Raw genomic sequence first — 19,262 nt, forward strand, 5'->3', positions numbered from 1 at the left:
TTGGCGCTCCATCATTCACAGCCATTCAGTGGATGACATCACTGAATGGCTCTGATTGATTTATCGTGCGCTGGCTGAGATTGGCTGGTGCTCGATCCAATCACAGAGCTTACTTACGCAGCACTGACGGCGGGGGAATTCAAAGCCGAGCGGGGAAATGACAGCGGCGAGTATTCTCAAGCAGCTTGCAGCACCGTCGGGGAGACCATCGCGCCGTGGACGCCGGCTGGGAGGGGAGTATTGCATTTTTTCTGTACCTAGTATATACTCGGTATAGCTCGGCTTATACTCGAGTCAATAAATTTTACCAGTTTTTTTTGTGGTAAAACTTATTGACTCGGCTTATAATCAGGTCGGCTAATACGCGAGTATATACGGTAGTTAATCTTTAAAAATTAAATGGGGTAAAGTGTCTCCCTTTCACCTTCTGATATGTTTTATTGTGAATTAAATACAGTTTTGAGATTTCTAAATCCTTGGATTTTATTTTTTTTTTCTTTTATATTTACATTTTACACAGCATCAGAACTTTTTTTTTTTTTTTTTTTTTTGGAACTGCGGTTGTATAATTAGAGGTACATTCTAAATTTTGATGCAGTTTCATTATACCTTTTATAACACACAAAATCACATGTTCTTTAGGATATGCTCAGATATAAATTGTGCAATGTATTCCTAACACCATAGACCTTTCCCCGCTCGATGATTTTACAGCTTTAATTGCTGGGAAATAGACTCGCTGGAGAGAGTTCTGTAGAAATGTCATCGATCTTCTTGGAAAAGCAGATGCAAATGTGTTTCAATGCCACAGAACGCTGAAAAGGCCCTTTAAGCAGAAGCATTTAGTATGTGGAACAGGTTCAGCCTGACATTGTGGGTAATATTTAATGTCTAATTCCTGGGTAATGTAGAAGTCAGATTAATGCTTCGCTCAAAAGGGTACTGTTCATTTGTATTAGAAGCGTAACGGCAGGAAATGGTTTTGCAGCGCTGCCATCAATTGCCCTTCTCAGCCAGCGCTACATGATTTGTAGCAGAGCACAACCTAGAGGAAACCACTTCCCCATAAATTGTTGAGAAGATGTCATCTGAAATTGTGCTTGGAGCTTTTTATTTCTGCAGATTTTTTTTTTGCCAAATTAAGCTGTTAATCAGTTTTTTTTTTTTAATTTTGTTCCATTATTTTTGTGAAGATTTCTTGTTTCTAAATCTTATTTTTGCTGGATTCGAATAACTGGACATATGCAGTTAACGAAAGAAATGAAGGGAATTTACAGGAGCTCTTCTAGTTTGCCACTTTAGACTTCTGGCATAACTTATGTCCGAATTAGTGTTTAGTGGGTTACGCATTGGGGCGCCTTTGTGCGACATATGCCGCTGTTGGGCCTACATTGACATATGTTAGGCTTTTATGCATGGTGCATACATCAGAAGACCATATAAATATATTGGATATTAAAAATTATATTTCATTATTTTTTTTTTTTAATAATTCTAAACAAAATAAACGTCTCCACTAAACATTCCTTCATGTGCGAATTGGATTTTGTGGGCATTTTCTGGCTAGTACCACTCTAAGGTCCAGTTCGCACTTTGAAGGGTTGTTTGGCACAAAAAAAACTAAGTTTTGGAGCCATAGCCAGAAGTGGAAAGAGGAGTAAAAGATTTTCCTCTTTATAGTTCCAATTCCTTTTGAATCTATTTATAGTTTGGGCTCAAAAAAACTGCATCAAAAACTGCCACAAAAAAAACTATTTAAAACTAGTCTTTGGCAAGTTTTTTTTTTTCTTTTTTAAAGCAAAAGCAGAAAAGGACCTACCAGCATTAGAAGTATAGTTGACAGCTACATACCGTATATACTCAAGTATTAGCCGACCCGAATATAAGCCGAGTCAATATGTTTTACGACAAAAAACTGGTAAAACTTATTGACTCGAGCATAAGCCTAGCTATACTCGAGTATATAATAGGTAAAGAAAAAAATGCAATACTCACCTCCCAGCCGCCGTCTGTGTCCCCGGTACGATGATCTCCCCGGCGGTGCGGTAAGCTGCTTCAGACTTCTTCCCGCTGTCATCTCCCTGCTCGGCTTTGAATTCCCCCGCCGTCAGCGCTGTGTAGGTAAGCGGTGTGATTGGATCAAGCGCCAGCCAATCACAGCCGGTGCTCGATAAACCAATCACAGGCATTCAGTGATGTCATCCACTGGCTGTAAATAATCGAGCGCCGGCTATGATTGGCTGGCACTCGATCCAATCACAGCAATTACCTACACAGCTCTGACGGCGGCGGATTTCAAAGCTAAGCAGGGAGCTGACAGCGGGGAGAATTCTCAAACAGCTTGCCACACCATCGGGGAGACCATCGCATCAGGGACACAGATGCAGGCTGGGAGAGTAGTATTGCGGGTTTTTTGTTGTTGGTTTTTTTTTGGTTGGTTTTCTTTGTATACCTCACTCGAGTATAAGCCGAGGGGGGGCTTTTTCCGCCTAAAAAAAAGTGCTGAAAAACTAGGCTTATACTCGAGTATATATGGTAAGTGGTTTTTTTTTTTCCCCTTTAGTATTTCAGTCTTAAAACTGCTCCAAAATACAAATTGCTTTAAACCGGCCCTAAAAATCATTAACGCTTGCATTCATGTATCAATTATACAGTTTTTTGTTTTTTTTCTCTGTTAGTGGGAAAACATGTTCTTGAGCTAAAACCATGCAGACAAAATATCCTTTCACCTTTTTGATCTCGGCGCTATTAATTCAACACATTGGCTCACGCAATCCTTCAAAAAGAAAAAAAGTACGAGCCTTGAAACCTGGTTGCCACAGAGTGATGTAATGATGCCCCTCTTAATTTAAATTCTAGCAAATAAAAGTGAATTACAGACATGGATTTTATACAGTTTCAGGTCTAAACAAAGAATCACATTTTTTATAACTGTCAGGCATTGTTTTACAAGTAAGACATTAAAGTGATTGTCAGATTGGGAGCCAAAGATGTGTTGGCTGAAGGCTGAATGTAAGAAGTGCACAAACATCTGTGCAACAGTAGCTGAATAGCACTTTGTCTCGTCTGACCTGAGAACGCTTTGATGATTGGAGAATGCCTTCCGCTTGTATTATTTTTGGCCTGGAAGCCAGGAGGCTGTGCATCAAGATGCAGAATGGTTCGTACAAAAAAACAGGCTGCCCTTTTCTTGGTCGCCTTTCAAGGAGGGAAAAAAATGAACCACTTTAAAGTCAAGCTATCTGGGCATTTTGTCTTTGTTTTTGAGATAATGGTGAAACCATGCTTCAAAAGATGTGCTGACAAACTTTAACATCCCACTTTGAGTCATGGAAATCCGGAGAGAGCGTTTTAACAGATTCATAGCTGCTCGAAATGAAATACAGAGGAACTTAGAGCCGAGGAATTTTCATCAGAAGTGACTGCCAAACTTCTCTTTAAGCTGCTTTAAAAAAAAAATCACAAAATCTGAGCTTTATCCTTTCAACAATGGCACTTTAATCCTCCAGAATCCAAATCCCAAGGCTTCTGAGTAGGTTTTGTACAGTATACGGACAACTGCCGCTCATAGAATCTAGAGACCCGTAGTGGAGATAGATCAGGTAGACCTTACTGGTGTGGGGTCGTTAATGGATTCTAAACTTTATGCAGTGTTTTAATAAAAAACAGAGGTAACTTTTGTATCGTCTTGCAGTTCTTTTGAATGTAGGCTAGTGATAGATGTTGTTTCCCTACCTTTTGTTCCAAGACTCCTATGGCTAGACTCTCTACTGGAACTGTCCTTTTGGGCTAGGCTCACACTAGCGGTTTTCATTTCCATCTAGCTGTTCTGTAGTGAGAGCAGCTAAATGGAAAGAAAACTCTTCAGTTGCTATGCCCATAGACACGCATTTATAACTTCTTCAAAACCTGTATTAATTTATGGTATGGCATTTATAGGGACTGACCACCTTACCTGTTGTAATCTTACTGTGACAGGAAGGCTGGAGCTGTGTTTCCAATTGGATTGCTTGATTGTCTGTATTTCTAACATGCATCATTTAAAAAGTGAGTTAATAGGATTCTGTCGGCATGAACAATTGGTCTGAACTGAAGAGATTTGGGGTTTGTGCCGGACATCCCCCTAGTTAGTTCACTGAAAGGGTCTTTTCACATGGACAGATTTCTTATCCCCAAAAAATTGTTCACAGGGCCTTTTACCCAGACCAATTCAAACCGAGGGGCAAACTGTCCTTAATACAAAAGTTTGGGCTCCACAGAGTTTGTATATGGTCATTAACGCATACCCTAGAAGAAGTGCTGCCAGCAAAGTGTGTGTTATTTTTGGCCCCATAGTGATTGCTGCCTTGTTTGCAAGATTGTTCTTTTCAGATTACTGCCCTGTGCAAAGTTTGTGTGGCTGATCATCAGCCCATGTAAAAGGCCCTTGCTTCTTCTCTGTGTGCTACAAAGCATCTAGAAGTCTGCTCTATGGTTTCTTCGAGTTTAGGAGTCATGGGGATGCATTATAATGCAGAGCATGGGCTGCTGGTGAGCATTACATACTTGGAATCTATCACTCTTCAGCTATCCTCACACTGAAATAAGGCCGCCTACACACGAGCATTCCGGATTCCGCTAGCGGATTTTCACACGCGTATGGTACCTAAATGTGCTTGCGGATAGGTGCGGATGCGTGAAAAATCACGCGCGGATATACGCGGATGTGTTGCGGAAAAAAACGCGCAGAAAAACCAGCAGACACCCCTTATTGTAAACCCAACCCCTAGAGAACTGCCCATTCCTTGGAAAACCGCTTAAAAACCAACACCCAGACTCCGTTTTGTCCCTCTTGCTTGTGCGAGCACCGTTAAATTATTGATGTCTTTGTGGGCATGGTTGATCCATGTAACTTTTTTTCGGGCGCTTCTCCAGCGTGACTTTATTTCAGTCACTGCAAAAAAATTCACAAGAGGAATTCATTACTACAGATTTTGCATTCTTACATCCTGCATTGGCAAGAAATACTACCTAGCTCCCTCTACAAATTTGCCTGTGAAGCTCTGTGCTGTGTGTTGGGACGCCTCCTACCATGCCTACTTCCTGTAGTCATAGCAACCAGTGACTCCATCTGCAGCTGCACTGCGGATGTACTGCGTGAAAAAACGCACCCATTCACTTGTATTGGAGGCTTCACGCGCAGAATCCGACCCAAATTAGAACAGGTCGCAGATTTTTTCAAGCGCGTGAAAAAACGCGATACAAATCCGTCCGTCTGGGGACAACTGCGGATCCTCATAGGAGTATATTGGCTGCGGTCTGGGGCAGATAATGTGCCTAAAATAACACGCTGGAAATTCCGTTCGTGTGCAGGCAACCTAATTCAAGAACAGTTTTCATGGTGACAGATTCTCTTTAGGTTCTTTTAAATGTACCACTTCTGGTCTTGAAATGCTGCTCTTATTTATGTTATTACACCCATTTTTCATCTCTTCAAGGCCTATACCAGTGTTTCCAAAGCCTCATTGAGCCTTGCTGACCACAGGGAGCTTGGAAAGATGATGAATACTATAATATTCCATACAAAGATGGTGGATTCCTTAGTTGAAATGCTAGTGGAAACATCTGATCTCTCCATATTTTGGTAAGAACCTTTCTGGAATTTAATATTTTTAATGGGGTTGTCTGAGTTGAGGGAAACCACTGTCTTCGGGTCCCCCATGCATTAAAATAACCAGTGAGCAGTTACTCACCTCTCCCTGCTTCCCTGTTCATCAGCTGCCACGGGCTCCTTGTGCTGTCACTTGGCAGGTTGAGCCCATCTACAAACAAGCTGCAGCAGCCAATGACAGTGCTCAGTGATCATGGCTGAGTGCTGTCATTGGCTGCTACAGCATGTTTACGGGAAGTCACAGCTGCCTGTAAACACAGCAGAGAATGGAGCCTGTAGCAGAGAACAAACAGGGGAGTGGGTAGAAGTAATTAACTGCTGATTTGTTTTATACCATGGAGGACCCGGTGATGGGGGTTTCCCTTAATTCAGAAAACCCCTTTTAAGTTTACACCTTGACCATTGTAGCTGAGGCATTTCTATAGTTGAGTTCCTCCTAATTTGAGACTAGCTTGCTCCAATGGGTATTTTTTTCAATAGTAAGTGGTAGCAGCTGTTCGTCTATGCATAGATCAAAATTAGCGTATCATACACACTGATGATTATAAGTAACAAAACTTACTCAAAATGTTTAAACATGGCAGTAATGGAATGTTTTTAGCCGGAAAAATGACAATTGATCCCATTAGATGTCATTTTTCCAGCCAGTAAAGTTACTTACAGATCCACTTGGAAGAATCATGTAGCATAGTTAAATTTTCTGTGGAGTGTCCAGAGAGTCGATAGGTTTTCCCTCTGTATGAAATTTAGTGCCGCCTTCCCCTTACAGCCTTAAGTTTGTGCTTTGCGATTTTTGTGCGATGCGTTTTTAACATTAGAAAGTCCCATTGACATTAAAAAACGCATTATTTAAAAACCGCAAGTGTGTGGGAGCCCTGAGTTCTTGAGTTTTGTCCATTTGATTCCTAACAAAACTGAGAACCAACTAACCTCAGGTTGGGCAAAGGATACACTGATTCCTAATGGAGAACATACGGCTGGAGATGTTATTCTTGGGTTAACTAGTTTTCATGAATCAATGCCTTAGTCTAGTAGAACACTACAGTAAAAGGTCTTTACACCTTCGTTCAGGGCTTTACCTTATGCCATGTACTTTTGTAGAATTTCATGAAATGCTGGAGATCCATGCAACTGTGCATTCACATACTGTCCCATACAGTATACGTCTGCCATGTTTCTCATCGCAGACGAACTTATACCGTATGCTTACGTTTGGGTAAATGATACTGTATACAGATTGGTGGACTTTATTTTTTTTTTTTTTAAAGCCCTTAGCCAACTGTATACAGTTTATGTAGCCTGTAAATGTGTAACTGTAGCCTAATTTAAAGGGACACTCTGCTGAAAACCTATTTTGCCATCCCTGCCCAGTAACCTGATTGCCTGTCAGCCTCCTGTCTGATACTTATCAGGCACTGTCTTGAGTGACTTTTTTTACTTTCACTTTTAAATTATTCCATGATGCATCAGCACAGAACTAGCTAGAGGATCTACCATTCTGCCTGCTGGAGATACAGTTTAACTATCATTAGAGTCTATTCTTAAGTTACAGACCATAAGTATACAGTTAGGAGGCTGAGCTGCGATCTTCTCTATTATACTTGTATGACAGGAGCTGTGTGATTATCAGTGTCCCTCCTCAAGGCAGTTTCTGTGGTAGGATTCCTGCAACTGCATAACACGGACTGTGAAATTGACTAGTTTCAGACAGCATAAACCCAAGTAGATCTGAACTGGAAAATTGGACAGGAGTTTAACTAACCATGGTAACGCTGGCTTTCTTGCCATATTTATATTTTGGAGATGGCTACATTATGAATGGGGAAAAAACATCACCAGAGTGGCCCTTTGATCACTGGTGTGGCTAAGCCACTCTTCTTGGAGTCTCTGCGTTCTATAGAAGGTGCATTCTGTAGAATGATATTCCACTTGGTGTTTTTGTGTTTTTTTTTTTTTGTTTTGTTTTTTTTTCCTTTCCTTTTTTCATATTTAGCTTTTACAGTAGAGCATTTGAGAAGATGTTTCAACAGTGTCTGGAGCTACCATCACAATCAAGATATTCCATCTCATTCCCTCTCATTTGCACTCATTTTATGAGCTGCACCCATGAACTTTGTCCTGAAGAGGTAAGATTTTTTTAATAGAATTATAAATACAGTGTTTAAATATAATTGAGATATTTTATAAAAAACAATGTGTGTTTTTTTTCATGCATATGAAAATTGGTCAGATTAACAGAATTAAAGGGCTAAATAATTGTTCTCACTGGCAAATCGTCAGTGAGTTGAGTGGCCCCCTTTTTTTTTTTTTCTTCGGTTTTAGTACAATTTGTATTTGGCCTGACTTTCATTGAGTGTGTTTACTATGTAATGCCCAATCTCAATCAATAGTATTTCATCAGGATTCTTCTGCCTCTGCTCAAAATAAAAAAACGTCTGAAGGCAGTTGTCCCCTCCCTTCATTGCTATTTTTTTTTAATAACGGTAGAACCGCTTACCAAATGATGTTGCTATCCATTGCTTTTGGTTTACAGAAAAATGCCTCTTTCTTCACTGATCAGACTCCTCCTCTGCTCTCTTGCACTGATTACTTATTCTCAGTTCATTGGTAAAATCCATGATCAGTGAAGCAGAGATGAGACCGATTATTGGCCTCATTGAGAGATTAGATTACAGCTGCTATGGGAAGAAGGGAAGTGGAGTAAAATACACGGATGTGCCAAAAGTGATGAGACAGGAGGTAAAATCGTGTAAGACCCATGTGGATCTCTGTGCCATCAGTTCCACGTGTGGTTAGAAGGACATCTAGAGGGATGTTGAGTTATGTTGTCTGGATAGCCACCCACAGCTCCATGGTATTTGTAGGTAAAAGAACCTCTCCATCACATCCCATAAATTCTCCATTGGGCTCATGTCAGGTGAACATGCAGGCCACACAATTTGTTGTCCAGAACTGGTTTGAGAAGCATTCTGGAGAGTTCCTACAATGTACTCACCACAATGATGGGATATTAGGTCTATGAAGGGCTTAATAAAATTGTCAACAAGCAGTGAAACGTAGTCCATTACTTTTTTAGGCGAACCAGTGGACCCAACGCATGCCATGAGAACACACCCCAGTATGGAACCACAACCAGCCAGCACAGTGCTTTGTTGTCAACTGTAGTCCATAACTTCATTGGGTCTGTGCCACACGTGAACCCCAGTGCAAAACAATTGGTACCATGCCACGTTACCAATCCTCTAGGGTCCAGTTAGCAACTTCACAAGCCCAGATGAGGTGCTGTATCTAATGCTCTGGTGTTCGCCAGAGGCACTCTGCTGGGTCTTCTGCTCCCCTATCTTATGGAAGCTAAAGAATGCTGCACTGACCATGTGTGGCTTCCTGCATTGAATTTTCTACCCGAGTTTCTTGTCTGTTCGTATGAACAATTCTAGGCAGACACCATCAATCGTGATCATTAAACAACTGTGGACAGCCACTCTGCAGTCCACTATGGGTGGGAATGCCTTCAAGAACATTTTCCCAGTACACATGTGACACGGTAGATTGAGGAATGTTAAACGCCTACACAACTTTAGAATCCTATCCACCTGTCACTAACTATCTACCTGGTTCGAACTCCAATAATTCACGATGCCTAGCCATAAGCACACTGGCCAGTGACCAACCTCATTCCCAAGATTGCCCACACCTATATAATTTGTGAGGTGCTTTCTCAAGCCGTCAACTGAGGTAACACCACTTCCTAATCAATACACGTACAGTACCTAACCAATATGGTACTGACTGCTATCTCATGACTTTTGGCATGTTACTGTATGTGTAATGTTAATGTGTTTGTGTTTTTTTAACTTTTATATTAGTATTGGAAAATCAGGGTTTTGAGCTAGCAAACTCTTAAGTATGTTTTAGTTATTGTAAACATTAAAATATCTACTCCCAGTAATATCAGTTGGGTTCTACATGCTGCCAGCTATGTTTTTTGGGGTAGGATCACTTAAGCTTTCCTTCTTGGTGAGCAATTAGAGATTTAATCTAAACTACAGGGTATAGTGAAGAATTATTTTTGCAGCTTCTAAATATACACTTTGCACAAAGTAAACCTTGCTAAATATTCATTGCACATTAATTCTAAATATCCATATAGAATACATACACAAAGATGTGAGGTTTTTATGTAAAATACCTAACATGCACACAGGGCAGCACATGTAATTTCGGGGCCCACTGAGCCGACAGACTTTTGATCACCTTCTACACTGAATTAAGAACTTTGGCCCAAGGCAGACGAGGTATTTAGAAGAGATGAGATCAGTGTAGGACAGGCGATGGAAGCAATGACTTAAGTAACCGTATCTTGTAACATTTCAGAGACATCACATTGGGGATCGCAGTCTATCTTTATGTAATATGTTCTTGGATGAAATGGCAAAACAAGCCCGGAATCTCATCACTGACATTTGCACAGAACAGTGCACCCTAAGCGATCAGGTGAGGGTAAACACACGGTTTACAGCAATGTTTAAATGAACCAGATAGAAGGCTGCTCTGCCGTATCGGTCCGTTCGCGGATTGCATAGTTGGACGTTCATTTGAATGACTGGCATGTAGTGCTACGTTTCCCTTTGTACGTTTCCCCTACAAACCCCACCACAGTCAGTGGTGACTACCCTGCAACAGAGGGGAAAGAGTAACACAACTGCAGACTCGAGCTATATACATTTAGCGCTTTGCACAGAAGCATGTTTGTAAGTGTACACAATAGAGATCCGGAGTATGAAAGGTTTATCAAATTTCATTAGTTCTGGTCACTTTACTTGGGCGATATCTGCTGAAGAATCGCTGTAAACTATGAATTCAGGGCAATAATCTATCAGCGCACACATGGCCGGGCACTGAGCGATAAATTGCTCGCTTGTCGAAGTCGCTTGGTAGTTGCCTCCCTTAAAAACCAAATGACTATTGGTCCATGTGAACAGGCAGGCATCTATGAATGACTGTTTGTTTGCAGTGAATGGAGGCGGACGGCTGGAAGAGATCTCTGGCCCGCTCCACCTCCATCCACTGAATGAATACACAGCAGCACTAGTCGGTGTGACAGCTATCGGGTGCTTATGTGCCCAACAGCCGCTCCGTGTATAGGTACCTTAAGGCTGCTTTGAAACATGTTTGCTGTGAGGGCATCTAGTTATGTGCAGAAAATTAATCCTAATGAGTCCTAAATGAATTACTAATAAAGACAACTCTTCTAGTTTAACCTCATTCAGAACTACCAATTTTGACCATTTCGGCCAACCGTCATTTCCTATGGCCTTCCATAAATGTGATTTGTTGGGTTAATTTTTTCCTTTTTTTAATTTTCTTGGCTGAAGCTACACATTCTATGATATGATCCGTAGAAAACGGCCGATCGCTTTCACTTGGCGTAAGCCCACGAAAACTGATATTGGTTTACAAAAAAAAAATGATCTTGCTGAACTGCCAATTTTTGCCTGGCAGGTTGATGGTTGCATCGGTTGTACTAATGATCCGATGCTCCCTTGATAATGTGAACGGCGAGCTTCAGGCATCAGTCTTGCAGATTTGTAATCTTTTAAGTGCGGTCTTTTAGTGAGAAAATTGAATTGCATAAGACAGATGGTTGAAAGAAACAAACAGAAATGAATGATGACTGTAAATGGAAGATTACCTCCCACCCCTTCCTTTTAACTATCTGTCAGACTGAATGATTTTTGCTTGTGCCTAAAATGGTCTTGTAGAAATATTGCAGAGAAGGGAGCGATTTAAACGCCTACTGACCTCTTCTGCATTCAGCTGGTGAATGGCCAAAGGATAAATGTCAGGTGCATTAATGCCCTATAGCCGTCCCAGTGACTAGCGCTCCTGTGCTCTTACACAGGAGTGATGGCGTTCTATGAACGGAGGCGAAGTGTCCTGGGGGTCGTTACATCCCACCTGCCTCCATTCACAGTAAACAGGCAGTCTCTCAAAAAATTGAGTGACTCCTGTTTACACATCCCAACAATTGCTTGGTCTTGTATGATGTGGAGAAATCTGGCTCAGCTCCTGGAACAGATATAGAAAATCCCCTATTCATTGCATTTTAGTGTTAATGGAGTTGCCCAGTTGTAAAATATTGATGGCTTATTCTTGGGATAAGCCATCATTCTTAGATCGGCAAGGGACATGCACCGAGCGGATTTTTGCAGGAAGCAGACAGCTCCGTTCCCACTGCATTGGTAAAGCTTAGTATTACAGGCAACGTTTCCATTCACTTCAATCAAGGCTTTGTTTGCCATACCAAATCAGGCCACTACAGGAAGAACGGAGCTGTGTGCTTCCTGCAGAAAATAGCTTAGTGTAAAGCATACTGACCAAGCGAACATCAAAATGATGAGGCCTCCGGCTGATCTAAGATTGATGGCCTGTTCTACAGATAATGCCATCGCTACTTTATAGCTGGACAACCCCTTTAATTGCAATGTGTAACAAAAAATAGGATCGTGTATTTTAGACACATAGGAGCAATGTGTTTTTGCAAAAGTACACATACCTTTTACTGGGTGCAAAAATGGCTTTGCTTTAACCTTCCTATTTCAAAGCGACAGAATACGGCCGTTTTATGGGGATGTCTACCAGATATAGGCAGAACGGCTTGTTAATTTATTTGTTACTATTGAGGACAGTCTAACAAAATATCAAAATTGCTTGTTCTATATTCTCTACAGGTTAGTATGTATTAGAATGGATTATATTTGTGTAGTGAAAAGTTGAGTTTTTGTTTCCATCTTCTTACTTGCCCATTTCGTCTCAGAATTGTATCTAGTTACTTTTCTTCTCTTGAACGGCTTAGCAAAAGTTGTGATCGAATGCCTACCTGAGTAGGTCCTATTATTATGAGATACTTGGGTTCCAAGGACTTTTTTTTTGTTTCTTCATTATTCAACTCTAGCTACTGCCAAAACACTGTGCCAAAACAATCAGTCAAGCAGTGAACAAAAAGTCAAAAAAGCAGACCGGAAAGAAAGGAGAACCTGAGCGAGAAAAACCCGGGGTTGAAAGCATGAGAAAAAACAGACTTGTGGTTACAAAGTAAGTCTCTTAGCTTTTTGCAATTAAACGCTGTGTCTACATGATTTATTTAGGTCTTTATTTTTCCCCACAAAAGCAAAATGAACCAACCTTTTCTAAACCGAATGTGTTTTTATAATTTTTCCTAAACTAATTGGTGGGAGTTTACTACAAAGAATACTCTGAGTAAGAGATGCTTTATACTTTTGGCGAAGGATAGACATTAGAAATTAGGAGAATTTCTCACTGTATACACGGAATGAAGAACCCAAATGTGGTGTAAGCCTAGCCGTAAAGGGGTTATACCAGGATCACACGTTATAACTTGCAGATCGGAGGGGGTCTCAGCGCTGAGACCCCCACAATCCCGACAGGGGGGTCCCCTGTCATCATTATGGGCTCATTGCACCCACTGCAGTGAGGACGACACTGACTGGAGTGATGGTCACGCACGTACGCTGCTGCTTCATTCACTTTCAATAGGACTACCAGAGACAGCTGAGCGGCAAGCGCTCCGGTATTTCCATCAGCCCCATTAAAATAAATGGAGGACCGATTGCTCATGCTCCATTGATTTTGACTTTACTTTGGGGGAAGATGTGTTCCCCATCGATAAGCAAGTTACTTGTGATCTCGGTACAACCCCATTAATGATACTGTGTGCTAATGGGTGAGGGGATAAATAGAAAAGACTAGTAGCAATATGTTACAATTTTGTAACCATTTATTGTACTTCTTGTTTTAATTTTTTTCCCCTCCTACAGTTTAGATAAATTGCATACTGCACTTTCAGAACTCTGCTTTTCCATTAATTATGCCCCGAATATGGTTGTATGGGAACACACGTTCACTCCGAGAGAATATCTGACCTCGCACTTGGAAATTCGCTTCACCAAGTAAGTGTCAGACACCTGGTATGAAGTTCAATTTTTTTTTTTTGTTTTATTAACTTCCCAAAAAGTAGAATTGCAGATCCATCAGATGTGTCATTTCAGGAAAATATGAAAGTATTTTTATGAGGCATAATTGTGTGTGTGGAATTCAGGGGTTATCTGTCATCTGTTATATATGGGACAGAGAGATGCTTGAGGCTTAGAATGGAATGTATCACTTCTAATGAGAGGAGAGATGGAGGCTAAAGAAAAAGCTTTCATTATTAAACAGGCTAAAAGATCTATTCTTTGCAGTCTGGCCCGATATTCTTGCACTGACAAAATGCAGAGTCTCATGATAGTTTACTGTGTAGTGATTAGGAAAATCTCTGCTAGGGAGACATCGTGTATCCATTTGGATTCCATTGGCTGTTACAAGAATTTCAGAAGTCAAAGAAGCATTTAAGCAACCCTCTGGTTTTAGGTCAGAATTCTGTCCCGGGACAGGAGGGCATTTATTACCTGCAATTGCTCTTCTCTGTTGTCCATCCAGTCTTGACATTTACGAGCCCAATTTTGGTGGCACTGCTCTCTGATTTGCCGATCACATGAGCAGCTCTAGCCAATCACAGCAGGTATAGTGCATTGGTAGTCTAACACTACCAATGCACTGTGAGGATTAAGTAGTCTGCAGATTGTCAGCCATCTTGAATGGCCAAAAACTGGACCCGTAACCGGTGGATCAGAGGGACAGCAGAGAAGAACTACAGGCAATATAAACCTCTTTCCATCCTGTCCCGGGACAGAATTTTGTCTTGAAACCGGAAAGTTGCTTTTCTATATAATGGCCAAAATATCTTGATGTACAGTAGCTCTGGGGAGCAGCAGACTAATCCCCACACGTTGCTAGAACTTGGAGAGCAAAATAGGTGACAGAGCTATCAAGAGTGTCACCCACAGTTGTGCCAACATGGGCAAGTGATTCACTAGGGTGTCCAAAGTGGAAAAAGACCTAAGCTAGACAGACTTTTATTGCAAGGACTAGTACTGTAATTTTAGTTTCATTGCTTTTCAACATGTGTAGATTCTTTCCTAACCTAGGTGTTGGGAATTATACACATGCATGATCAAATTAGCAGAGTCATACAGAACAACTTTATTGATGTCAGGAGACGTTTTAGGCCCCCAGTTGTGTTTTGAATTTTGACATTCCTTTTGCAGAGATTTAACTAATATTCCTTTTATTTCCCCCATGCAGGTCTATTGTTGGCATGACCATGTACAATCAGGCCACACAAGAGATTGCAAAGCCCTCTGAGTTATTAACTAGTGTAAGGGCCTACATGACGGTGCTTCAGTCAATAGAAAACTATGTGCAGATTGACATCACAAGGGTTTTCAACAATGTTCTGCTTCAACAAACACAACATCTTGACAGCCACGGAGAGCCAACAATCACCAGTTTGTACACTAATTGGTAAGTACTTACGATGACAGGGTTTCTTCATGTCTGACTTCTTGTTTCTTGAAAAGCAAGTCAAATATAACTTTTTAACCTTTTGAGAACTCAAAATAAATTGTCCTGTATTTAAAAAAAAAAAACAACCAAAAAACCACCTTTCCGTTAACATATATAGTATCAAGTCTACGGGCAAGCATACCATATGTGCGATCTGTGTAGCTGCTCAGGAGCCCAGCAAGCAGGTGGCCCATGGCTAGAATTTAAAAGAAAAAAAATCCTATTGCCTGCAACGTTGCACTCCTTTTCTGCTTACAACTTACTGGTGGATGTCACATGTTGCATTGTTTTGGAGCCTCATAAGAAGAGTAAGGCATTTTCTCTAATAAGATACATTGCAAAGTTTCCCATATTCACTTATAGTATTGGTTTTTGGAAAGTTGTTTATAATCAGAGGTTAGCCAAATATTAAATCTATGGATACGGGTTTTATAAGTGGTTTAATACACCCCTGACGCTGATCTCGGAAAGGTCACTGCCTAAGGGGTCTGGTAGGGGCTTATTTAATTTTCTCCTATAAAATAAACATAATTATTCACATTTATTAGCAAATTTCAAAAGCTGATTTTTTATTTTTTTTTTAAATTTAAGGCCCTATTCAGATCTGACTTGGATTTTAAACAGAAAACCTAACTTAATCACCCCATTTAAAAAACTGCACTCATCAAGGTATTCAAAATGGCATTTAGGAAACATATTAACCCGTTGGATGTTTCACAGGAATTTGTCAGAAATTGGAACGGTTCAATTTTTGTTTTTCCTGCAGATTTTCAATTTAAAATTATTTTTTTTCTAGAACAGCAGGAGTTAGCAGAGAAACAAAACTCAGAATGCATTACCCGGATTCTGCAGTTTTTAGAAATGCCCCATATGTGAACGTGAACTGTTTGGGCACATGGCATGGTCAGAAGTGAAGAAGCGCTATTCGAAAGTTAATTCAGCAAAAATCTCTGTTCCCCAAGCCAGGCACCATGTTGTGTTTATAGCTCCTGAGGTACCAGTACATTTGAAACCCCAAAAAACTGACCCCATTTTGCAAACTATAGCCCCCGGGGAATTCATTGAGGGGTGTATTGAGAGTTTTGACACCATAGTTGTTTTTGTGAAATTTTTTTAACCTTTTGATTTGAAAACAAAAAAATCCACTTTTTCCAGTAAGATGTAGGTTTAGCCCAAGATTTTTAATTTTTGCCAATGGCAATAGACCAAAAAGTACCTCACAATTTCTCCCAAGGACAGAAATGCCCCCTATGTGGACGTAAACTGTGATTTTGATGCATCCACAGGGGTCCACTTGTGGGGCTTTGTAAAACTAGAGTTAGGTTTTTTTGAGAGGAAATTCTGGGCATATAAATTAGTTTGGGTAACAATGTGGGCAATGAAATCATCTGAAAAATAACTTAAAATTCTACCCTCTGAGCCCTACTGAATTAAATTGTATCCTTAAGTTCCCAGTAAAGTTAAGGATATGTGGTCTGAAATCTTCTGGGGTAATCCCACTGAGCATCAGATGATTTGGAATGCTCTGAAGTGGTAGTCCTTGGAATTCACGAAAGGTGCCCCTTTGGCCTACCCAGTGTACAGGGGGTTTAGACTCGCTTGATGATAGAGGATAATGCCAGAAAAGTGGTGTCATCCTACAGTCTGGCTCAGATGCAATTATTGCATAAACACTCCTGTGGGCCATACTGTAGATCTATTAATTTATTATGCACCCAAAAAACGCACAAAAAAATTATTGGAGATTTTGAGCATCCCACTTTCTCTCAGAAAGACAATGGTTATCAAGAGATTCTGGAAATATCATGGAGCCCACCTACTGCTGACCTACTGACAAATCCACCAAATCAGACACTTTCTTCTTTTGTTATCCCCTACCCTAGGATTCTCCCGAGTGCAGACCCCTTTTGAACAATTTTGCAGCAGGCCTGGCCCCTCCCCGAGACAGACACACTCTCATGCATATATAACATTCTAACTACGTATACAGAGTCCTCACCACCTCCGTATATCCTCGCATGGGAAAGGGATCTGGCGATATCATTCACACCCGAACAGTTAGCTAATATCTACACCTTTACACACAAATTCTCAATCTCCAGTAAAATTCAGGAAACTAGTTTAAAAATTCTCTCACGCTGGTATAGTGTATCCTCCCGCCTCCACAAAATGTTACCTTCTGTTTCCCTACTCTGTTGAAGATGTGGTACAGAACAGGGGACCATACTTCACGGATTCTGGCACTGCTCAGTGATGTTGAGCTTTTGGTCCTAGGTGTGGCACATCTCCTCCAAATTTACAGACTTTGCTCTCCCCAAATCATCCTCCTTCTTCCTCCTGCACCTCAGCGACATCTTCACGTACTCCTGTAAGCGCTTTGGGTCGAGACATTTGGTTAATGCAGTGAGGGCGTGCATCCAGAACCTATTATGACAGACGTCACCTCCCTCAATCTCTGTGGCTCCACATGGTCCGTGAGACTATAGAGATGGAGAACCTTACAGCATCCATGAAAGACTCGCAGTATAAGTTCTCTAAAACCTGGCACTACTGCGTTGAATTCCTAAACTCACAGGAATCTAAAAAACCTGCTTGATCAATGACCTTCCTGGCCCACTACTAGAGGTCCTTGAACAGGATGACTGGATCTTCTGCTTCCACCACCCTCTTCCCCCAATGAGACAGAGAGGGGTTAGGTGTGTGTGTAGGGCGGTTTTGATATTACTTATCTACCCCCCTGCTGCCCCTTCTTTCATCTTTCTCTACCTCTATTTCCTCTTTCTTTCTCTTCTCCCCCTATTCCTTTGCACTGTTTTCTAGTTCACACAGACCAACAGTTAATTTACCCCAGGCCCAACATTTCTGTTGGCACATGGATGCCAAATTTGTTCACCCTTAAGAACAAGTTCTCTATCCTGTCCTTGTGATTGACATTGGTAGAGACAAGCTTTTGAAAATATGTAAACCTGACATCACCGTTGTATTTGACAATGTTATATTTTAAATGTATTCTTAAAATACAAATTTATTAAAAAAATCTAAATAGAAATTATTGGGTGGGTGACCACAGGTCACTTAGTGATCACTGGGATGGGGTGACAGAGACTGGGTCGGGAACACAGCACAAATATTTTTTTATTTTTTTTTTATAAACGGTGACCGATATGTTAACACTACATTGACTAACCACACGCTACACCGACTGTCGACAGGATTGGTGACTGGAATGGGAACACAGGAAGAAGTTATTTTTTGTGTATTTTACTCTTACCGGATCAGGCACAAAATTAACACTGCGGTGATCACCCTTTACGAACTACATTAATATACTGATCACACTACACTGCCTATACAAACACCAATAATTTTTTCGGAAGCCATTCTATCCTCAACCATTAATAATACAGTGTGGTGATTGGAAAGAGCACTGTAAATAGTGCTGACCAATCAAAGCGATTGCTGCTGGGGCATGACCGCTTTGATTGATTTCCCCTCTCCCCCGCCAGTGGCAAGTAGTGATAGGCTTTTGACTATTAGCAGCCATCACTACAGTGTCACTGCGATTGCCAACACAGCAAGACTTTAAACACAGGACATAAGTTTACATTCTGTTGTGCTAAGTACCATGCACCCATGAAATAAACTTGCGTCCTGTGGCGTTAAGGAGTTAAAGGAGTTCTCCGTTTCGGCAAAGAAATGTTTGGGGGCAGTGGGGGAGGAAATAGGGGAAATAAATGCCTACCTGTCCTCATCCCCTTGTATCCAACCTTGCAACCCCACAGTCCTTCTGGTGTTTGTGGAAGATTGTCACCAGATATCACCTGACTGTTGCAGCATCACCACCCATTCTTCTGGCACCAGCGCTCATTTCCTGGCTGTCATGATGCCAGGAGTTTGGGACAGTGACACTGCAGCTTCGGATTGGTAGCCATTGGTGATGAGCGAGTATACTCGCTAAAGGTAATTGCTCGAGTGAGCATTGCCCTTAGCGAGTACCTGCCCGCTCGAGACAAAAGGTTCGGGTGCCGGCGGGGGAGAGCGGGGAGGAACGGAGGGGAGATCTCTCTCTAGAGAGAGAGAGAGAGAGAGAGAGAGATTGCTCGAGCAATTGCCCTTAGCGAGTATACTCGCTCATCTCTAGTAGCCA

At 41.2% G+C, this 19,262-nt stretch overlaps 1 protein-coding gene across 2 annotated transcripts in view; it reads left to right on the forward strand.

Moving 5' to 3' along the window:
* NCKAP1 (NCK associated protein 1) overlaps positions 1-19,262 on the forward strand; it is a 119,545-nt gene that overhangs the window by 75,238 nt on the left and 25,045 nt on the right. The window contains exons 16-21 of one of the 2 annotated variants that reach the window (XM_066575747.1): positions 5,478-5,623; positions 7,644-7,776; positions 10,025-10,144; positions 12,606-12,745; positions 13,489-13,620; positions 14,855-15,073. In XM_066575747.1, the coding sequence (XP_066431844.1) occupies positions 5,478-5,623; positions 7,644-7,776; positions 10,025-10,144; positions 12,606-12,745; positions 13,489-13,620; positions 14,855-15,073 (890 nt within the window). The remainder of the gene's footprint in view (positions 1-5,477; positions 5,624-7,643; positions 7,777-10,024; positions 10,145-12,605; positions 12,746-13,488; positions 13,621-14,854; positions 15,074-19,262) is intronic. The other variant, XM_066575748.1, reaches the window with a different exon arrangement.

Source organism: Eleutherodactylus coqui, chromosome 8 (genome assembly GCF_035609145.1).
Source record: "Eleutherodactylus coqui strain aEleCoq1 chromosome 8, aEleCoq1.hap1, whole genome shotgun sequence".
NCBI classification, from domain to species: domain Eukaryota; kingdom Metazoa; phylum Chordata; class Amphibia; order Anura; family Eleutherodactylidae; genus Eleutherodactylus; species Eleutherodactylus coqui.